General features: G+C 32.7%; 2 protein-coding genes across 5 annotated transcripts in view; one reads left to right on the top strand and one right to left on the bottom strand.

The window, feature by feature from the left end:
• Miro (mitochondrial Rho GTPase) overlaps positions 1-22,911 on the bottom strand; it is a 35,257-nt gene that overhangs the window by 10,805 nt on the left and 1,541 nt on the right. For 3 of the 4 annotated variants that reach the window (XM_072530614.1, XM_072530613.1, XM_072530615.1), the window contains 6 exons: positions 15,515-15,667; positions 15,001-15,329; positions 13,880-14,208; positions 11,432-11,562; positions 11,160-11,375; positions 3,349-3,545 (listed from right to left, as the gene is read on the bottom strand). In XM_072530614.1, the coding sequence (XP_072386715.1) occupies positions 3,349-3,545; positions 11,160-11,375; positions 11,432-11,562; positions 13,880-14,208; positions 15,001-15,329; positions 15,515-15,667 (1,355 nt within the window). Of the gene's footprint in view, positions 1-2,397; positions 2,534-3,348; positions 3,546-11,159; positions 11,376-11,431; positions 11,563-13,879; positions 14,209-15,000; positions 15,330-15,514; positions 15,668-22,911 lie in introns of those variants that run through there. The other variant, XM_072530616.1, reaches the window with a different exon arrangement.
• Positions 5,807-7,025, top strand: LOC140438525 (alpha-soluble NSF attachment protein-like). Its single transcript, XM_072528185.1, has one exon. The coding sequence runs from the start codon at positions 6,079-6,081 to the stop codon at positions 6,943-6,945; it is 867 nt and encodes a 288-aa protein (XP_072384286.1). The 5' UTR covers positions 5,807-6,078; the 3' UTR covers positions 6,946-7,025.

Below are 22,911 nucleotides of genomic sequence, written 5' to 3' on the forward strand. Positions count from 1 at the left end.
ATCATAATGTAGTCTATTTGATTTCTCACTATTTTTTCTTTGGTATGTAGTGGAGATGTCCATGTATATAACCGTCGAGGAGGTAATTTGAAAAAGGTATTTGTTATTACGAAGTCTTCACTTTGGCAAAATTGAATCAATCGATCTCCTCTGTCATTTCTGTTTCCAAGCCCATATTTTCCTACTTGTTCTCCTACCTTACCTTGACCCACCTTTTCATTAAGATCGCCCATTAATATATTAATGTATGGAAAGACTGACTTAATAAGTGAAGACAAACAACCTGCAACAAAAAGGTTCAGACCTGACAGTGAAGTCGAATAAATGAACCAAATTTTAACTTTTAAACCAATGTATGTAAAGGAAATAAAAAAAAGTAAAGTTCAATAAACATTGCAAAATTTAATAAGGCAAGTGATGAAAAAATCGACTTATTTTATCAAAGCAGTAAGGCAGATTAGATTAATATTGTATATCATATTTGTAAGAAAAATAGAATAAAAATCAATATTGTTAATTATAAAAATACAAACAATTATAATTAATGTAAGGAATATACCTAATAATATAATGTGTAAAAAATTACCTGAAATTTAATTTATAAAATATATAAGTATTATTGCATCATTGATATAAAATGAAAAAACATGTGTTGATTTTCCGGGATTTTCCGAGATTTATGGTGGGTGAAAATTATGTCATCATTATTAATGCTGCGACAGACTATTCCAGCCAAATTAAAAAAAAAGTAATTATTTACGGTGAATTTCAAATAGACTCAATTTTTCCGAGTTTTCCCATATTTTCCGGCCAGTGAAAACTATGTAGTTATTCATATTTCGTCGAGCTACCCCAGAATAAAAAAAAGAGGCTTGCAGCTGCAAAGGAAGCCGAGATAATGTAAATTTTTCCTACGTGTTGCAATTTGAAGTTCCGATGCCGAAAAAAAAACGGAGCTGAAACAGATATCCTCTCCACTTTCCTATGTCGATCTTTCGAAAGTACCGTCGTTTCGAAAAATTAGATAAATTTTATAGCTATAAGTTTCAATATAAAGTTTAGATTTTCATTCAAAATTTGTGCAAATTTTACTTCTTAATGTTTATAAACAATGGAGATATGATTTTTTTAAAAATAGTCACTAACTTGGTTCCTATTGGTCATAGAAGGTTTTTTATTTTTTAATGTGAGCTTTTTTACCAGCTATCCAATGGTTGTACGTACAAGTCTGTAGCTTGAAAAATATAGAAGTTATTACAATTGTTTATAAGTAAAAAACATACCCCTTTTTCAAACGTTTATTTTGTAAATAATTTCGATGAAAACTCAATATGCATTTAACTTCTGAGATAGTCTAAGTCTTAAAGTATCCTATGAAATTTGCTGAATGTGTCTAGCATCATGCATAGGTCAAGCTGAATAGTTTAAATAATTAGCCTCAGGGATAAACAAATTAAATAACTTATAAAATATTTGACTGATCGGGAGGAAATTTTGCACAAATCTAAAAGATGGTAATTCCTTGATGTTTAAATGTATTAATACCATTTTATTTTGTTAATAAAAAAATTAATAAAATTTATAAATTAGTGCAAAAAAACGGGAAAATAAAGATATTCTTGACAAAAAAATGACATAAATATTGTTTATTTAAAATATAAGGGAAAAAATTTATAGACAAAAAATCAAATTGTGACCATAAATTATTGCTTAAAAAAAACACAAGGTAAAACTAGGAGTATCTTTTCATCTATTCATCATCTAGTATCCCCCACCTATGTCTTAACTGCTTCAGATATCTGCGAAACATTTTTCCACCTTTTTTTTAACCAGACTGGGCTATTACGCTAGTAGTGGTACTTTATAAATTTGACCATATCTCTGAGGATGATGGCTTTGTAGCCGAAAGCGCTCATCTAGGATATTTTCAATGAGTGTGTACAAAAACATCAGTTTTTTTTTTAATTATTAACTTATTTTCTTTACTATTTGATTTTTTAGTATCCAGGATTACGCTCTTTATGGTATCCGTGGTAACAAACATTGATAGGACAGTCTTGATCATTTTACTAAAAGCTACCCACTCCAATCTCACTCTCCTGTCTACTTCAATATATTTATTTTCTTTTATTATTGTTATTTTTGTATAAACAAATGTATTCGATCACATTTTTCAATTTCTTGTTGTTTATTATGATTTCTTTATCGTCTTGGCTCATTTTATTTATTTAACTCTTGCCTTATCTATATTTATAGACGGCCAAATTACATTAATAACTAATAGTCATTGGTTTAAAAATAAATGGCCCAGAAATTCATTTCGTTTATGAAGATATCCTCAAAAAATGACGATATGAAATAATGCAATTTTGTATTTCGCTCTATTTCGAATATTTTTGGTTAACTCTTGTGTCATTTCATCATATTTAATCCGATAAAGCTAGCAAAGTAAAGTACAACATTTATTATTTTATTTAAAACAAATTGTACAGACCTATGTTTGTAGAATAAAATCCAAGCTGCTTGAAAACGTCTAACAAAACAGTTTTTATTAATGATTTATTTGCAAATCTCATAAATTGAATACATAACTTTAATTGGACTTTATGAATGAAGCAAAAGAACGAAATTTTGTACACACAATCAAATAGATTAACAAAAAGGATCATAATTAGATCTACATTAGAAGCCCAAAAAGAAAATTAAAATATAAAATAAGTACAAGGCGCTTGATCCTTTGGTTCCTATAAAGCAAGGATTACCTGAGAAGCCATTGAGATCAAAAAGCGCGCCGATTATCTCAACAAAAGATGTCAACATCTTTGTAACCTGCCACCTGAGTGAGAAAATATGCAGATACACCTTGTCGGCCTCTGTATTTGAGTTTGTACATATCAGCGCATGTGTAAAGACAGGTTATAACCTTCAAATGACAATGACATACTGTTGGTTACGAATTCAAATATAAAGACTGATGAAGCGTTGTGCTCTTGAGACCTTACACTCATCTAAGCTATAGAAAACATTTCTGGAAGGTTTATTTTGAAATTTCACGCAAAATACGGAAAATAACAATTATTCAATTGTTTTCGAGTAGGATATACATTTATTTGTCGATACAAGAGTGGAACTAGCACTATCGAGACGTCTAGAAAGTTGAGGTAAATAGAAAATTATCTTTATGTGGCCACATAAAACAATAACGATAAATTTCGCCAAATATAGACATGAAAGACCAAAAATAGAAATATATAAAAACCTTCATTGGTTCTATAAAAAAAAAAAGACACAAATACAATAAAACAAAAATATATTTGATATATTATTGTATATAACTCAAATACTTACGGAAAAGCTGCCATTGTTGCTAATTTAATGAACACGTCTTTCCTATTGTGACCTTTGGCGGAGAACTTCTGGGGAGGTAAAATTTTGTATTTTTGACAAAAGCTCTGAGGTTGTAGCATGTAGTCTTGTCGAACTTCTTCCAGATCGTCTTTGCACGCCACCACTAAAACGGGAATTTTGCTTTCCGCAAAATATTTCTAAAAAAATTTTTGTTATTAGGATGGTTTGAAAGAAAATGAAGAAATGCTATATATAGTACAGCTACAAATGTCTTTCCATATAATTTTTTATTTGGATTAACCTGTTTCAATAACTTTTTTTTATTTTAATTCTTTCTTTTTATTATTTTTATAAATATAATTCCCCAAACATACTGATACGCTACTGAGTGCATGTGTTTTTAATTTTTAAACTAATTCCAGAAAGCATGACGCTTTGAAATCTCTTTACAGTTTTTTGGTTAAGCGGTGAAAGCATAACATATTTCTATTGAGAGTAAGGTCTATCGAAATCTGCAACCCTTGTTCACCGACATTTATTGTGTAGCGGCTATAATTCGTCACACTACATTTTCTAACTTCTCGCCCTAAATTAGTCATACTAAACTTTCTTTTCAAAAACTTTTCTTCTTTACGTGCCATCTCCGCAACGAAGGTTGGCAATCATCACTCCTATTCTAACTTTTCTCAGCCAGGACATTCTTCTTCTACCTATGCTGCGCATTCCTTGAATCTTTCCCTGTATTATTAATTTTAGGAATTCATATCTGTCACCACGTGTTATATGACCCAGATATTGTAGTTTTCTTATTTTGATGGAATCCAGTATCTCCCTGCTGTTCTCTATTCTTCTTAGTAATTCTTAATTGGTTATTCTGTCTGTCCAAGAGATTCTCAACATTCTTCGATATGTCCACATTTCAAATGCTTACAATTTATTGAGACATTGTTTATTTAAAGTCCATGTCTCCACGCCATACAAAAGAACAGAAAATACATAACTCGTTTTCTAAGATTGAGGCTGAGGTCTCTACAACATAATATTTGTTTCATATTATTGAATGCACTTCTAGCCTTTTCTATTGTAACTCTAATTTCTTTGGTATGTTTGTTTCATTAATGTTTGCCCCTAAATAGTTATAATTCTGAACTCGTTCTATCGTCTTATTATTTACGTGTAGATTAATGTATCTAATATGTTTCTTTGATATAACCATGAATTTTGTTTTCTTTACGTTTAGTGACAGACCAAATTCTTGACGTATGGATAGGCCATTTATTTTTATGCCTGCTACTTCATCTTCTAATGCTTTTTTGAATATTTCCTATTAGTATGCATTAAACAGTGATGGCGACAAGACACAGCCCTATCTAACACCTCTTTTGATTTTTATTTTATTAGTTTTTAAATTATTTCTTCTTATGACAGTTTCTTGTTCATAATACAGATTATTTATTATTCTTATATCCCGTGTGACGATGTTCTTTGTTCTCAGTAGTTTTAATAACGGATTATGTTTCACTGTATCGAATGCCTTGTTATAATGTAGGAAGCAGACATAGATGCCCTGGTTTATATCTAAACATGTCTGTATTAACACATTTACTGCATATAATGCTTCTCCGGTTCTTCGACCATTTCTAAATCCGAACTTTTTATATATTCTACGATGAATAATCTTTAGGAATACTTTTAGTATGTGGCACATTTGACTAATGGTATGGTAAATATAATTAATACGCTAACAAAGCAATATTCTAAATAATAAGATAGATCTCAATGAGGAGAAATTGTCTTGGTCGCTAGCTACCAATTTTAGGAATTACAGAAAGTTTTGCATATCACTGGTATTTCTTAGAGGAGCTGTGAATTTCCGGAAAGAAGGAAAATCACTTTTGGTGTGGTTCTTTTAGGGATTCTTGTGATTCTGTGTGGTTCTTATTCTTCTCGCAATAAAGTCGATGTTTTTCTAAGTGCTGTAATCTTAGTGTATTGCTATTAAGAAATATATTGTAGTATAATATGATGTCATTCTTCAATTGAAATAGAGATTTATTCTTAAGTCATACAATAAATCTCCCGAGATTTGTTATAAGTGTAGTCAGTGAGTTTTCAACGAGCTACAGACGACAACGTATTGTAAGTTAATCGTAATTTAAAGAAATACTAAAAAAGACTTTGAGAAGAACTATATAGTTATATTATGTTTGCGACAAGTTCTCATCATGAAACAAAACCGAACCCAAACAAACAATTCATAGTCGTTTGATTTTAAGTGACATTTAGTATAAATTTAATGTCATTTAAGAGGTAGCTGGAAAGCCTAAGCAGTTACAGTCGTATGTTAATTACAATAAAAAGACGATCTGTCATAGTCAAATCATTTTTATTTATCTATGAATAAATTAAGCAACCGTTTCAAATTTGACAACGCCATTTTCCAGTATTGTATGTCAACTGTCAACACTCAAATACATTTAAAATATTTAAGTGATTTGTTTATAGTTTTTAAAAATTAAAAAAGCTATTAGTGTTTAATTTGATTAAGTGTTTAACAAGGTAAAATAAATCTAGAAATTACTGTAACGATCAGAAAGAACGTAACTAAATTTGCTGGTGGAAATTAATAAGCATTCATAATTACCATTACAATAATAATCTACAATAATAACGAAGCAATGATCCTCAAATTATTAATATAACGAAAGAAACAAAGGGAAAAGAAAGCACATGATAAATATGTCGAATCTACAAAAAGCCCAGCAATTGTTGGCAGAAGCTAAAAAGAAAACATCGTCAAGGGGATTCTTTGACTTCTTGTTCGGGTCTTCAAACCGTACGGAGGATGCAGTGAGGTGTTATATACGGGCCGCGAATCTTTTTAAGATGGAGAAGCAATGGGATGCGGCTGGTAAGGCCTTTTACGAAGCAGCTAACTTACTCTATCGAACTGAGGATCGCCATAGTGCCGCTATCAACTACGTAGCTGCCGGCAATTGCTACCGTTCAACAGAGGCCGTGAATTGTTTCCTAAAAGCTATAGATATATACACAGAGAAGGGTAATTTCTTAATGGCTGCGAAACACCACGAAGCTATAGCAAAGTTGTACGGAACTACAGACCTCGAGAAGGCTATCGAACACTACGAACAAGCTGCAGATTACTACAGAGGTGAAGGATCTACAGTTTCCGCTAATAGCTGTCTTGTTAGAGTGGCCGAATATGCAGCACAACTCGGAAGGTATGAAAAATCGGCGATCATTTTCCAAGAAATGGCTTACGCAGCCATAGAAAGTTCTCTTTTGAGATTCGAAGCGAAAAAATACTTCTTCAAGGCTGGACTTTGTCATATATGCGTCGATGTCCTCAATGGTCAGTATGCGGTAGACAACTATATTAAAACATACCCATCATTCGGGGACTCCCGCGAGTGCGTACTTTTAAAATTGATCATAGAAAACGTCATGGAGACAAATTTGGATGGATTTACGGAGGCTGTTAGAGACTACGACAATATATATCGTCTTGATGAATGGTATACGAGAATTTTGTTACGAATTAAGAAACTGATAAATGAAATACCTGATTTACGTTAAAATTTGTAAGAAAAACTATATTATTATATTTGTTAAATATTAAATCAAAGGTTCAGTAATTATTTGTGATAGTTCGTCAATAATTCATAAAAATAAGGCGCATTTTAGGTAAGTAGTAATTTTGGTTTATGATATTGAAGGATAAGTTTTGCGGAATTTGGCGCTCATCAACTAAAGATAGGCAGAAATCCAAAATCAAAGACAGAAAGACTGGACTCCTACGTATGGTTGTAATTACACACCTGGTCTTACAGTTAATTTAGCAATATATACAGACTGGGTCATTGAAACCAGCCCATCCTAACATTTTTATTCTAAAGAGGATATGTTTTACTGGTATAGGAGTCTGTCATTTGTCAACTCCCTCTTCTCCAGTTGCATACCCCATAATTTGGAGTAATTACATAACTGTCCAATTAATGAAGTCAAATTTATTAAATTTTTTCAGTCATATACGCGGTTTGTAAAAAAATATGAATTTTACGTATATCCACAATTCTTATTTTTTGACAAACCGCGTATATAATTGAAAAAATTAAGAATAATATATGATTCTATTCCATGTTAGGTTCTATATCCAATTTTCAGATTGTTAATTTCACTTACTCTGCATTTGGAGTCCTGTCCATTTCCCATTCCCTGTCAGTAATTTTAGTTGACTTTTCCTTATCCGTTTCCTTCGTTTCGTTTTCTTTTGTTTCTATAGATTCTTTTTTATCCATATTATATCCTTTGTCATTGCCTTGTCGTCATTGTCTTTACTGGTCTTCGTTTGTGGTTTCGTTAGTCTTTTTTATTAGATTTCTATATTCTTTTAACTTTTTCATTCCTATTGCACATGATTTTTTCTTCTCTGATTTGTTTCATCCTCTTACTTTTTCTCTATGTACAAAATTTACAATAACTACTAGAAATTAACTCCCCCCCATTTACCATCAATTTTATAATGATTTGCTGTATGAGTCAAAGCCGCAAAAAAAGTAAGTACTGCTGTTGGGTTTTCCAAAGAAGATGCAAATGACGAACAAGAGGATTACATAGATTTTTGTCAGATTACGAGTAACTTTAGTGTTACTTAACATAAGAGTAAAATTTGTTTTTTTAAGAAAAATTAAAGAATAATTCAAAATTAAGTTTTTGTTTAGTTCCTTTTATGTATTATAAACCCATTTTGGTTAAAGGTAAAACGACCAAAAGAGGCAAAAAAAAATAAAGTTTTCTCCTCTCCAGAAGTATCTTTAAAATTTTATATACTCGTTTTCATCGTTCTTGGCGTGTGCCTGAAATAAGCTACTACGGAATTTTTAATATTCGTCTCTCTCTGATACACAGATGCGTAATTCAATTGTGCGAGTCACGTTCGTCATGGTAAAGTGCGATGAGAAGGGAATGAAGAGACCACTCACGTCTCCCAGTATTGTAGCAATAACACCGATGCGTTTGGCCGAGACGGTGTCGGTGATAAGTTCGACCTCTTTACGAATACAGATAGCTGGCAGTGACGTGTTTTTTTTTTAACATGTTACCCTGATCTGTGCAGGTTTGAAGTAGCTGATGAAATAGTTTTTATAAGTAAACAGTTTTTAATTAATTAATAGTTTGAGCTCTTACTGTGTGGAATTCCATTACATAAAATAATACTCTCGACACCTTAAAAATTCCAGTTTATTATAAATTAACTCTCTCTCTTCCGATACCCATTGCAATAATGACTTGTGGCATTGTTCTTGAATGAGCTGGCTAATAGGTTTATAATTGTAGCAATTACCATTGATATTTTATGTTGTTTTAGTCGATTTTAGTCAGTCATTGTTGGAATTTGTTCCGAACAGTTTTACTTATTATTTTTTGTTGTGAATAACTAATTGTTCTATTTAATAAAAAAAATGCCGGAAAAAACGATAACAGGAGAAATGCGACAATGTGTAGTTCATTTATTGGAGTATTTTAAAAAAGAAAAAGAAAACAACGGACCTTTGCTTTCGTTATCATCGGTACATGAACGAGTAGCGGACGCTTTGAAAATCAGTTTTCGCACAGTAACAAGAATAAAGAGTGAATACAAGACAGGGGCAGCTCTTACTACACCAGGAGAGTCACGTAATGTACAAAAAAAAGACTAATGGTGTCAGCGATACTATAAAAGGAGAGATTAGAAATGTACTGTATGGCATGAAAGCAAAAGGAGAGCACGTTACAATTAAAGTTCTAAATACACAATTAAGAAACAAGCATCTCTATGACGGTTCTGATACAAGTTTGTGGCGTCTTATGAAAAATTGTGGGTTTTCATACAAACTAGAAAATAGTAGATGAGTGCTATGTGAGAAACCATGTATTGTCTTGAAACGACTGTATTTTTTGAGGCATTATATGAGAAATTTTTTACGTCCAAGACCACTTCAGTTCGTTTTTTAGATGAAACATGGATATTCCTAAAAGGGGCATATAAACGTACTTGGTAAGATGACTGTGTGAAAAGCATCAGAAAAGGACACGAAAATACAGGTAAACGCTTTGTTGTTTTACATGCCGGAAGTAGTTAAGGATTTGTTAAAGATGCTGGATTACTGTTTTCTACGAAGTCGAAGAGTGTAGACTATCATGATTCTATGGATAAAGAGTCTTTTAAAAAGTGGGTCTCCGAAAAGCTGATACCAATGTTGGAGGAACCATCTCTGATTATTATGGATAATGCCTCATACCATAGCTCTTTAATAGAAAAGTTACCGAATGCCAGTTGGAAAAAATCGGACTTACAAGAATGGTTACGAGCGAAAAAAATAATTTTTGACGACGACTCGGACAAGACAGAGCTATTGAGTCTTTGTCGCCAGAATAAACCACAAAATACCAGGTACGTTATAGACGAGCTACTCCAAGAACATGGGCATCAGGTTTTGAGATTGGCTCCATATCACTGTCAATATAATCCGATTGAGTTGGTCTGGGCATTTCTAAACAATACTATGATCGTCATATTGGAGAACATGGACGTGGAGATGAAACAGTGAAAAAAGTTTGGGGCGATGCATTAGCTGAGGCAACACCTGCAGTGTGGGCGAGTTGTGTTAACCATACTGAAAAATTAATTCAGGACGACTGGGCAAAAATTGGTCACATATGATGAAAATGAAAGTAGGATTATCATCGATTTGGCGGAAGATTCCAATGATGAAGACAGTTCCAGTGAAGACGCTGACTGATTAGCTAATTAATCAAGGTCAGTACGTTGTAACAGTTCAGAATTCGCTACAGTGCTTAAAACTTAAAAAATCTGTATCATTTTTTAATTAAAATGGGTTAAATAATTAACACTTTTTTGGGTATATTTCAAAATCCTTTTAAAATGTACTTTTCGTTATATCCTGTCCTACTGTACTGCAAGCTAGAAAAATACTTCTTCGCAATTTATACGTATATTCCGTTATTAGAAATTTAATGAAAAATAATTTATAATTTTCTTTTATAACTATTATTTCGTTTGACATGCTACATTTTGCTCCGCCACTGGAGGAGGTAAACGAATCGAGCTTAGACAAGGAAAGACAGATGAAACAACTTATTGCAAGTGTTTTTACACGCACACGCCAAGAACGATGAAAATGATTATACCTATTTTGAATTGTTTAATACTTTAAAAATTTTTAGAGGTGCAAAAACTTTGATGCTTTATTTCTCAAAATGTATATTTTGCTACTTAGGCGGTTTTGCTTCTAACTCCTTCAATTACGATACATTAACGAAACATAGCGAACCAACTCTAGCACAACATACTAAACTGCAGAGATTAAGATGGGCAGGGCACGTGGTCCGCATGCATGAGAATAGAATCCCCAGAAAATTATTAAATGCAAGAATGCAGGGAAAAAGACCTGTTGGAAGACCTAAAAAGAGATGGGAAGATGAAGTCGATGAGGATGCCAGGAACTGCCTGGGAACGCGTTCATGGAAAAGAACAGCGGTAAATAGAGATGGTTGGAGAAGCCTGTTGAGGGAGGCCAAGGCCCGATTTGGGCTGTAGCGCCATTGGATGGATGGATGGAACGAAACATAGGCGTTCCGTTTAATTTTTAAAAAGAGTACAATTTTCAATAATTTAATAATTTTTTTCAGTTTTTTATAGTGTATTATACCATGTGTCTCTGTAACTCGGTATGATAGTTTAAAAACAATAGTAATTTCATTAGTTACCGACATCTTTTGGTACTTACAATGTATATTCTGGCGATATACTCGAACGATTTTGGATTATTTTGATCATATACTAAGCAGGCAACGTCACATTGTACCTCTGCCGGAAGCAGCGGGTCCGATACGTTCCTAACATTAATATCTCTAAGTACCATAATTTTTTCCTGTCCATATACTTGGATAACGTTCACTGTACAATTTGGGACTCCAGTCTTCTCGGGTTGAAGGGGATTTGACTAAAAATATAGAAAAAAAGTCAATAAAAAAACTGTTTGGGAAATTGGAGGCTTACGTCGAGGATGCTTTTGATAAAACTCCTACAAAAGGTGGATTTCCCAGACGCCGACGGACCGATTACGTGGCACTGGTACACATTTCTACTGGATTGTTTTTTGGCTAAATCTGTCTTCTTATCTCTTGTTACTGAAACAATAATATTGAAATTAAAATTAGAAATAATTGCTTTTAGTAATTATAGTAAAATAAACATAAATTGTGTCTCAAGGTTCAACTACGTGCAGTTACAATTAATGTAACTTGATTTGACATCAAATTTAATTTCAATTCTTAAAAATATTTTGTAAATTTTTTAAAAATAGACACTCCATTTTTATCGGAGCAGTAGATACTCCAATTCTGCGTTGATATTAATTATCGGCTTTTCATTTGCGAATTCAGTTTGTGTTTGAACTAAGGCTTTGTAAGTATTGTAGATTTTTAGTTCTTTTGTTGAGATAATGAGTTCTGGTTATTTCTGGTTCTTGGTATTATATAATACCGGTTCTGGTATTATACAATATAATAAAATTGGAATTTTATTATATTACTGACAAAGAACTCTTATGTATATTAAAAACTAGCGAAAAAGGCTTAAACGTATTTTAAACTATTGTATTCAAACCAGAAAGTGATAATGATCAAATAAACTGTTGAAAATAGAGATGGAAACAGATTATTTGAATAGTTCCAAAATCTCAACAATTGAATTAATAAGAACTGCGAGTAATATACACTCGCGATCATAAAATCCGGGTCACCTTGAAAATCACCGATATTTCATTTTTAACGAGCTTTATCGTAAATAATAATAATAAAAATACAAAGTAATGCATGTTTCTGGAAATTGTTGTCGGCTTAGCGGTTTCCTTTGCAACAAAGAATTTCAATAGTGCCGATTTCGCGGGAAAGCGCACACTTCACAAATTGAACGGTACCTGTAACTGCCGCTTGTTTTAAATGTCTCATTTGTGCTTCGACTTTCTGTTCAAACGCAACGAAAAAACGTTTATTATTGCCACCATTAGTGTTTATTAGTGCCATTATTAGTGTTTATTATTGTTTATTTTTTGCCAAAAATACCCTTGACTGTTGTTGAAACGGCACAAATTGTTGCGCTTGCGAAAGACGGTCACACTCAACGGCTAGTCGCAAGAACTGTTGGCGTAAGGAACTGTCTACGGTTCAACGAGTGCTTCAACGCTTTCAGGAGAAGGGTTTGCTATCCAGACGACCTGGCTCTGGACGAGAAGAATGACCACGGTACGAGATGACCGTTTTCTTGTGTTTCAGGCTTTACGAAACCGGACCTCAACTGCGATTATGCATCGAAATCGTCTACAGGAAGTACGAAATCGCAATGTTAGCGTTGCAACAGTCAGGAGAAGATTTCGTTCTTTTGGACTATATTCTCGGGTAATGGCTACAGGACCACCACTTCGCCTGGCGCATCGAGTTGCACGACTAGCTTTTGCTCGACAATACGCGCATTGGGGAATTAACGATTGTAGCAAAGAGTTATTCTCAGATGAATCTTGTTTCTACCTAACTGGATCCGATGGACGTGTAAGAGTTTGGAGGAGAACCGATGAATGATTTTCACAAGCTTGCATTGCTCTAAGAATGCCATTTGGTAGAAGCTCGGTCATGGCTTAGGGAGGGGTATCTTCCGATTTCCGCACAGAATTACCCTTCATCGAAAATAGGTCCTTAACTGCACGAAGGGATATTACGGAGATTCTGGAAGAACATGTTATGCATACCATGGCAAGGCTTGGAGAAAACGTCGTTTTTATGCAGAACAACGCGCGAACGCACGTTGCCACGATCAGTATGCAATACTTGGATGAGGTTGGAATTACGAGGTTACCCTGGCCAGCTAGGTCTCTGGACCTGAATCCCATCGAACATATCTGGGACGATTTGAAAAAACGTATTCAACCCCCAACATCTCCTCCTAACAACGGACAGGAGCTTAAGGATCTGTTAGTGAGAGGGTGGAATAACATACCACAACATGTAATCCGGAGAAAAATTGAGAGTATGCCCCGTCGTCTTCAAGTGGTCATTAGAGCAAGTGGAGGCAATACACGATATTAGTCATTGAAATTTCACTGACATTTTACCACGTTCTGTATTTTCCATTTTTTTTCGTATGCCTGTTTTATCAACAATTTGGTTTGTTTTCTGCTTTTTCAATAAAAAAAAATAAAAAACCGTTTTTTTTTGTTTTAAAACAAACATTGATGACAAATAAAAAATACGTTAGCATAAAAAAAAAGGTTATTACTGCGCCAGAGGCAAAAATATTCCAGAAACTTGAAATTTTCAAGGTGACCCGGATTTTATGATCGCGAGTGTAACATAGGAGGTAACTAGTAGTTTCGTTCACGTGATTTTACTAAATAGTTACTGGTCATTTAACAATTATTATCCTACTTTTTATTTGATTATTATTCATTACCTTGAATGGCTGTCACCTGTGTCTCGTTTTCATAAATATTGTACCCCAGGTAAGCCAAATACTCAAAAGTTCTGGGCAAATCCACCAAAGTCATCAACGCCCATTGACACATGTACCCCTGGTATGTGATCCATCCTTTCTCGTTAGTTGGCACCATAGAGCTGACATCTGGGCCCCACGCGGGAGTGGGACACGTCGAAAACAATTCTTCGTATTCCGACGGCGATAAGGCTTTATCTCTATCTTTATCGAACCTTTCGAAGAGGTGCGTGAGGAACTGTTGACCTTTGAAAGACAGCTCTGTGGTGGATCCGGAAGGAACTTTCAAACTGAAAAAAATATTCAACAATAAATAAAACACAAAATAGCCCTTCCCACCGTAGACTATTAAATAAAGAGACTGGTGCTGCTACAAGAGAAATGCACAAATGAAACTTCATTGACAAAAAACTATTGACGTGAAGCCTACTAGTTCTATTCATTGCATTGATTTTTGATTGCGTACTCGTGTTTTTGAGTGGTTTCCAATTGATTGAGCGTTGACAAACTTAAATGTGGCGACTTCCCAAAAACTTACATCGGTCAAACTGGTAGAAATTTTAATAAACGAATAGCAGAACATAAAAGGGCTTTCAATAGCAGAAAAACAGATTCTACATACGCACTTCACCTTCTAGATCGTAATTGTTCTTTTAATGACGACTTTCAAATTCTTCACATCCAAAATAAAGGCCTTAAGCTATCTTTATTAGAATCTATGGAAATTAACAAATTAAAAAGTACAGACATAATTTGAATGACCAATTTGAGACAAACAGTTCTCCCCTCCTAAACCTATTCAGTTAAAGACTATAAAGTGTAAACACATATCAAAAATAGATAACTTGAGAAAGGCACTCAGTGATAAGATATTATAATAGATATTGTGGAAGTGTTGAAAACAAAGTTTTCAGTGTGTTATATAATAATGATGTTGTTTATGTTTTTCTTCTCTATGAACCCCTAATGAGAGGAAAATATGAAGATGTTAATAAGTGAATACGTAATATGAAATCAAAATAAAATATTTTATAGTGTCAGCTTCGTTATTTAATAGCCACAATTCGTAAATTTAATCTTACCTTGGATACAAATACTCTTTGGACATATTCAAATTGTCATTATAACCGAATTTCCTTAGCACGGTCCAGGTGGTCTCGTTTCTGCCTCTTTGTATAAACAAGTTGTGTAGATATAAGAAACCGTTTAGAGTGACACAATTGTGACATACTCCGTCCTCTAAGTTCTTTCTCAATACGGCTTTGACGTCATCTAGCACTTGAGGCTGTAAAGGCGCGTTGAAGCAACGACTTTGGAAGTTGTTCAGTTCTATGTCGTTCAGTAGTCCGTCGCAGTCTATATCACATATTTTGAAGATCCGGATCAATGCGTTTTTGCACCCATCTGATAACTAAAATAAAAAGCACATTATTTCATTATAAAATTGAAACCATTTGACATACAATATATTTGCGAAAATACAATTTAACACCTTCAATTCGTTGTATAATTGCTAACTTGAGCACTTTGAAAAACAAAATTAGTATAAAACTGACTATTACTGTTATTTTAAATAATACTGTATGTATCACTTACATCGGCCTTGTCCACAGAGTAAATTGGTGAAGTGGGATGAAGAACAGCCTTCTGTGCATAATAAAACATTTCGGAAATATTTTTTAAGGTTTTAGCTGAACACTCAATGCAAGTTTCAATCTCGGAAAACTCCTCCATTATTTCAAAAATACCCTAAAAATTTAAACGGTATAAAACAAACAATAATAAACACTCTAATAGGAGTATCCTTCTGAAAAACCTGTTTTTAATAAAAGCGGCAAAACACTAGTCAAACATTTCATATAGGTATTCATATCCACCTATATTGTACTCATATATTACATAATCGGGAACTGGATTGCTTGTTTTTGGTTATTAATATTGTGCAATGTGTGTTTATACTACGTTATTTTGCAGTCTATTACTCTCTTTCAAACACTTTCACAGAAATCAATTCTAGTACATTACGTATATTTTTAATAAAGTAAAAAAAGTTTTAAAAGTAAAAGCTTTACTAGTACAAGAGGTTAAGAGACAATAATAGAATTGACGGTTAAAAACGTTTCTTAAATACTCGCTTTGATAGAGCATATCGTAGTTAACGATAAATGAGGAGCAACTGACCAAAAAGCAATAAATCCAGTTTTAGACATTTTTTAATTAAAAACTACAAAGTACTTGGTATAGTTCAATCTACATTGTGAACTATTCATTTCCGGTAATGTGCTTTAAATCCAATATATACCTATTGCTATATGAATAATTCAAAACCAAGCAAAAATGCAGTCAAGAAAAGTCGCTTCTTTGCCGAATAAGGTATACTATTTTTTCTTCAAACGTACCAATTTTCAACCATAAATAGTACAATTCATACGCTATTTTTACTCGAAATTAACTGTGACAACTATCAAAGTCGTCTAGATGTTAGAAATTAAAATAATTAAGTCGTCGGTGGGATTTGCGTCTCCCTGGTTACAGTTGTTTGACAGTTGTTTGCAATTATTAAAGACAGCTTATTGTTGTTGCAACCGCAAGAGCAAATTTAGTGCGAAAATGGAAAACCTAAACGAAATTGAGTCCGCGGCTAATGATGCAGTAGCACGTTTGGGGCCCTCCAAGTCGGATAAGAACGATAATGCTCAAAAAATTTTAAACCCTCATGATTCGCCAACATCGGGAATGATGGCTGAAAGTTGTTCTCGACCATCAGTATCATCAACAATTACCGATGCGTATCAATAGTCGGGAACATTTTTGCACGGTTTCAATTTTGAAAATGCCTCATTAACTAATTGTACTTTTAATATTACTATAAATAAAAATGATGTTTAATTGTTGTTAATGACATTTGTATTGTTGATTTGTGACATGTTTCATATTGTTGCCATGACAACATTTTTCCCTCCGCCGCGCGCCGTAAAGAAATGGGAAAAAAAACTGCTGCCGGCGGAGACATCAAACTTTGACAGGATCAAGTTAGATAAGTAATGTCATCATTATTTGACGTTTGAAGAAAAAAATATTTATGTGAAAATTTTTATTCAGTTTGCGGAAATTACCAAAAGATGGCAACCACAGTTCTGTTCATTTTGTTATGCGTAAGAATGTATTTTGCTTACTTAGGTAGGTACTTTAGAGGGAGTTGTTTGTTTGTGTAAAAGATGGTAACAAGGGAAGTCGAAAAAGAATGGCTAAAGTGTCTAAAAGATCGGTTAAAAAAAAGTAAAAGGTAAAAACCCATTAACATTTATTGTTTCTAACGGTTTTAAGTGGTGATTTAAATTATCTGTAGGTATGAAGATAATGCTTCTCTTTACCCAATTTGGTATTGAACCCTCCCATTTTGATTTTGATAGCACGTCTGGGTGCTGAGGTGTACTGTTTTATCTTTATAATCTTGTTTTATCACTATATTCTAATACAAAAGCAAGAAGAGAAATATTATTTCTTTCTATTCGAAATCGTATACCAGATTAAGTCCATAAATAAAATTTTGTATTGTTTTAACTGATTTTTTACCCCCCATTAATTTTCTATAACTATGATATTCATCACACCATTTTTTTCTTCTGAAACACATATCTCTATTGAATCATTCTTTTTCTAATTATATCCAAATAACTCACGTTTTTTGAACCTGTTAAACACGATAATAAATATACCGGAAACCTAAGACAAGATATTCAAGTCACTAAATCATTCAGACAAGAAACAAAAATAGATCAATAAAAATAGAAACGTTTTTTTATTCGGGATTCCATATTTACGTTACGATTTTATATTTATAGACAAAACATGTAATCAAAAATAAACTTGGTAATAAATAAGAAAAAAAGGTAGACACCTTTTTAACGAGGTAAAAAATAAATGACGCGAAACCATTTGTTGGAAAGGAAAACCAGTTTGTTAACTAAATGATCAAAGCTGGAATTCTTTCGCATTACTATACGTTTTGGTGAAAAATTGTAAAGCGAAAACTAATATAGGGTCTTCCAATAGGTATTTTCGAATTTCGATCGTTGGTAGCGGCCATATGAAGCTACATCTGTCAAATTACCTGTCATTCATTCAGTCTGTCTTGTCAAATAACCGGAAATGGAAATGGCGTAACACGTGAAAATGATAAAATTGATTTATCAAAATGATGTTCTATTCTCCAAGAGCCAATGCATCCCGAAGAAGTGACTGGTGTGGATTTTGGGTTGGCGGCGTCATTGGTCCATATTTATTGGTCAACTTATTTTAGCCTGAATTGGATGATATGGACACCAATGGCTTGTGGTATTAACAGGATTATGCATTGGACATACTGCACGAGCGACTTGGGGGGGCATGGTCATCTCACGTAGAGGTAATGTGAACAGGCCACTGAGATCGTACAATTTGAGCTCGTTAGATTCTTTCTTTGGTTTTTTTTTAATCGCAGGTCTATGTGAATAAGCTAGAAACTACACCGACCTTCAAAGCTAACATAGCCCATGCCACCGGTCAAACGCATCCTAATTTATGCGCTAGAGTCATGGAAAATTTGCCATTGGATGCGCGCTACCGAGCGAAGCCGCTTAAGACTGTATATTAGAGTTTAGTAGAGCTAAAACTGTTGTTCTGATCGAGGAGAAACCCAGACAGACTGAAGTTGTCGGTTACACACAGACTCAGGTCACTCGTGTGATGTCTCCCGGCTTATAAATAAAATCGAGGAACAAATTCTGTTAGTGGCTGAAGAAAAGTGTATTCCTTCTTCTCGTCAATGGATACGTTTTTCCTCTTACGATTACCAATAAACTATCTATCTATTTATCATTTTCTGACACTGAATGTACGAGGAAAAAAAACCATGAGCGTCTCAGTACTCTTCAACAGTAGATCGTTACAGCAACCTCAACCAATTGCAATTTGAGACAAGACAATTAGAAATAGACTGCATTTGGAAACATTGTGTTCATAAGAATACCTTTGTTTGCTTGGAAACTCACATTGCAACAGAAAATAATGCGACTTGATGAGCTATGAACTCTTACAGTGTCATAGTGACAGATGGCAAATTTGTGATTTTCAGATTATACTACGATAGGCCTTTCGTCAGATAATCGTCGAATTAGAGTTTGGAGAAATCAAATTCAACAGGATAGACTTAACAGAGCTGTCGAAAGAGATTCTTATGAAGGATAATTCGTAGTTCTCTGAGTTGTATAATGTGAAATAATAAAACGACTTCAAATCCCATTGCTGGTCAAATTTATCTTTATCTCTTCTGAGAAATAAGAAACCACTATGTCAACATTATTTTCTTCTTCCCTCTTAAAGATCAGCAGATATTTTGACAAATTTTTCTGCTTGAGTCTTCTTCAACAAGTCATCCAATCTACTATGATCTTAAGCTAGGAACACGTCTGCGTCCTGATCCGCGTTTATTTTCGATCTTAACCTCTAATATGGGTTGGATGAAGTCATAACATTTTGTGTTTCATTCATGACAAAAAAAATCCTTTTAGTCTAAAAATCTGGAGTCCGAGCTATGTATAAAAATCAATATTAAAATTGACTATGTAACTTTAAAATCATCTTACAATAAGTAAACACCTGGATAAGTATCTATTATCAAATTTATTGATCTTTTAAAGTAAATAAACATACTTGAATAAAGTATTTCAGCCCATGATCCGTGATAAAACCACAACAATTCGCAGATGATAATACACTTATCTATGAAAATTATGACAGAAAAATATTAATTATAAGTAGTCTAGGTGTTGCCAGGGGGTATTTTTCATTTTACTACGTTATAATTTTCATTTTTCTATTTGCATACCTAAATTTAGGTCTTGGAAGATTCGCTAAATATGGCGTATACTGGTATTCACATATTACTAATAGTACAAGATTCCACGCACTGCACATAGTTCATCAAACTCACATTTTTACATACATTTGAAATAAGTAGAATACATTCATAATCAGTTGTCAATCAAAAGTGGTCTATTCTTCTAATCTTAAATGTATGAAAAATATGAGTTTGATAAACTACGTTATGAATGTAGTGATCCAGCAGTGGGATCTTAGGCTATAAAGTCAGTTTTAAATAGTTTATTAATTTCTGCTCTGCTGTACATAATTTTTTTTTTTTTTTTCATCATCAATCGATAACTGTATGATATTATACAACAAGCCTGTGTAAAGTACTTTTAGCACTTATCTTACTAGCCTTCTTTAACACGTTAGCTGCCACCTGCACTGCTTGAAATTAACTGCCACTATGTATGTAATGCAGAATGAAATATATGTTTACCAAAATGTTTGTTGTGTTACTTATTTACTTTTTTTAAAGTATACGTCTCTATAATGCCATATATACCTCTCCATCTCTCAAATATACCTCTCCTCTTAAATATACCTCTCCATAATGCCATGATTTTGCATATTCGTTGACATACTGGTGTTGGTTGATCGTTTACTGAAGCAGTGACATCAAATTTATTCACTACACCATGAATAGTCATAGTCCTCTCAGTAGAACGATTATGGTGACTGTAAAATGAGCAAAGCGCATGAAACGTTGCCAGAACATAACACCCAGTTTGATAAAACAATTTTATGGTTTGTTCATGTTGTATGGTATACTTATCCATAGTGATTTGGCAAAATAGACTAAATAAATGGCAGCTAATTTGACATAATGCAGCTTCAACCATATGACTGCTACCAACTGTCAAAATTTCTATTGGAAAACCCATTACAATTACTCAATTGTCTTTTATGTCCAAAATTTTTACTTTTTCATTTAATGGAAGAACTCTTCATCTTCTATTAGACTTAACATCAATAACCTGTGTCACCATTAATAGGGTATAGAAAATCGTGAGATAGTAATACATTTTTATGTGTTGTAAATGCTAGAAGCAAACTGAAGAGATTTATCGAGAAAGCAGGAAGACTGTCAAATTCTATGATTATCAAAATTTTGGTAATAAGTACTTTTAATTTATAATTCCAGAAATACCTCCCTTTAGGGAGCTATAATACTATTGTCGAAATATTTTATTGTATAATATCTTGAGGTATGTATTGTATATATGAAGGTATAACATCTTGAGAAACTCAGACAGGTCTAAAGAAATTAAATACATATGAGATGTTAGTTTAAATGAAGCTTCAAGTTTAAGGAGAGCATTAGAAGATCCAGAATTCTTGTTGTGAGAATATTATATATTATTTTGCATTGTATGTTGTAAAATTGACAAAAATATACAGCGACATTGCCAAAAAAGTGTGTGACAAAATTACAACCCAAATAATAGGAAGATTTTCCTTTATAGGTGATTTACAAACTACACAACATTGTTAAAAAGAAAGATACTTGAAATATTCCTGAAATTTCAAAAGCTATAAAATTGTTAAAAATTATTATAAGAATGATCACAAACTAATCAATCGGAACAGCTTTTTTCCACTTTTAAGTGCATAAAAAGTTTAAGTAAATGTAAATAAAATCAAATGTCTGTCACTTCTACTCAAAATTCAGGTTAAATTATTTAGGAATTGTTATTCTGATCACATTAAATTTTCAAACTTGCATAAACAAAAATTTTGCACAGCAAAAACTAAATTTTATGGACAGCCTAATACAGAAGTATAGCTAAATTGTATGTAAAAAAAAACAGAAGTAACCCACTGCAAGATAGAGAATATTCCATTTTAATTTCATGCTGAAACAATTGGCCAGTCTATAAAAAAAGGAAAAAAGATACTACTGGAAAATAATACAAACATAAAGGTTTTGAGTCATAGGGGATATTTAGTGCACAGTAAATATGTAATCGTATAGGATTAGATAGCCATTGTTTTTTTACAATCAATGGACCAAGTGGAAAAATTACACTACTACTTTTTTCTCCTGAAATTTTCCAATTACTTTTCAGGGAAACCATCATAAAAACCTTTTCATTTTCTCAACTTCAAAATCAATTAATAATTTATCAATATATGGATAAAAACTCATTTTTTATATATAATATATTTATATTTATATCTAAATGATAGTAACTTTCTTAATAACTGTAAATGACATACAAGACAGATATTGGTAAATTTAAGTAAAAAATATATTTACAAAAGCGAGATTGATTCTTAAAACTTTTAACTTTTAGATTAAGTTGAAAAAATTAAATATTTATTCAAAAATTTATATGAAAAATTTAGTTTAAAAGAGAGATGCCTTGTTTGTTAACGAAACAATTAAAATAGCTTTGTTATTGTTTCTGATACGCTTTAGAACTAAAATATAATTAAACCTGCATTTAAAAAACATATTTTATTAAAAAGAACCCTATGCAACTAATAGGAGCCAAGAGAGATTTGTTTCTAAATAGTATCTCAACAATTATTAACATATAAGTATAAAAAAATTGCAAAAACGATAGTTTTTATGAATATAAATTAAAAATCGAATTCAGGATTCAGCCTAAATGCGTGTTTTCTAAATGTTGTAAAAACAAGCAGACGCTGAACGATAGTTTTTGTATTTGACGATAATTTTTGTATTTGCTTTTTAATATTGCAAGTTTAAAGTTTAAAAAAGGTAAAATGTGATTTTTCCATAAAATTCAAACATTAATTGGAAAATTCCTGGGCAGAAAATATAATTTGAATTGGCCACTAATTACTAAAAAACAATGGTGATCTAATCATATGAATGAATATTTATCATTTACTAGATACCCCCTACTATTTAAAACCTTAAAATATCTGTATTCTTTTATGTAAAATCTTTTGGCATATGGAATGGAAAAATTTTTCATTCCATGTCACACAGCCTGGATTAGAAGATATAAAGTAAAACCTAATGAAAATAGGATTTAAATTATAACACAAGAAAAACACTCTATTTTATAAAGAAAATATTTGTGAGGATTGGATTTAGTATCTATTAGAGCTTA

The sequence above is a fragment of the Diabrotica undecimpunctata genome, chromosome 4, assembly GCF_040954645.1.
Source record: "Diabrotica undecimpunctata isolate CICGRU chromosome 4, icDiaUnde3, whole genome shotgun sequence".
In the NCBI taxonomy this organism is placed as follows: domain Eukaryota; kingdom Metazoa; phylum Arthropoda; class Insecta; order Coleoptera; family Chrysomelidae; genus Diabrotica; species Diabrotica undecimpunctata.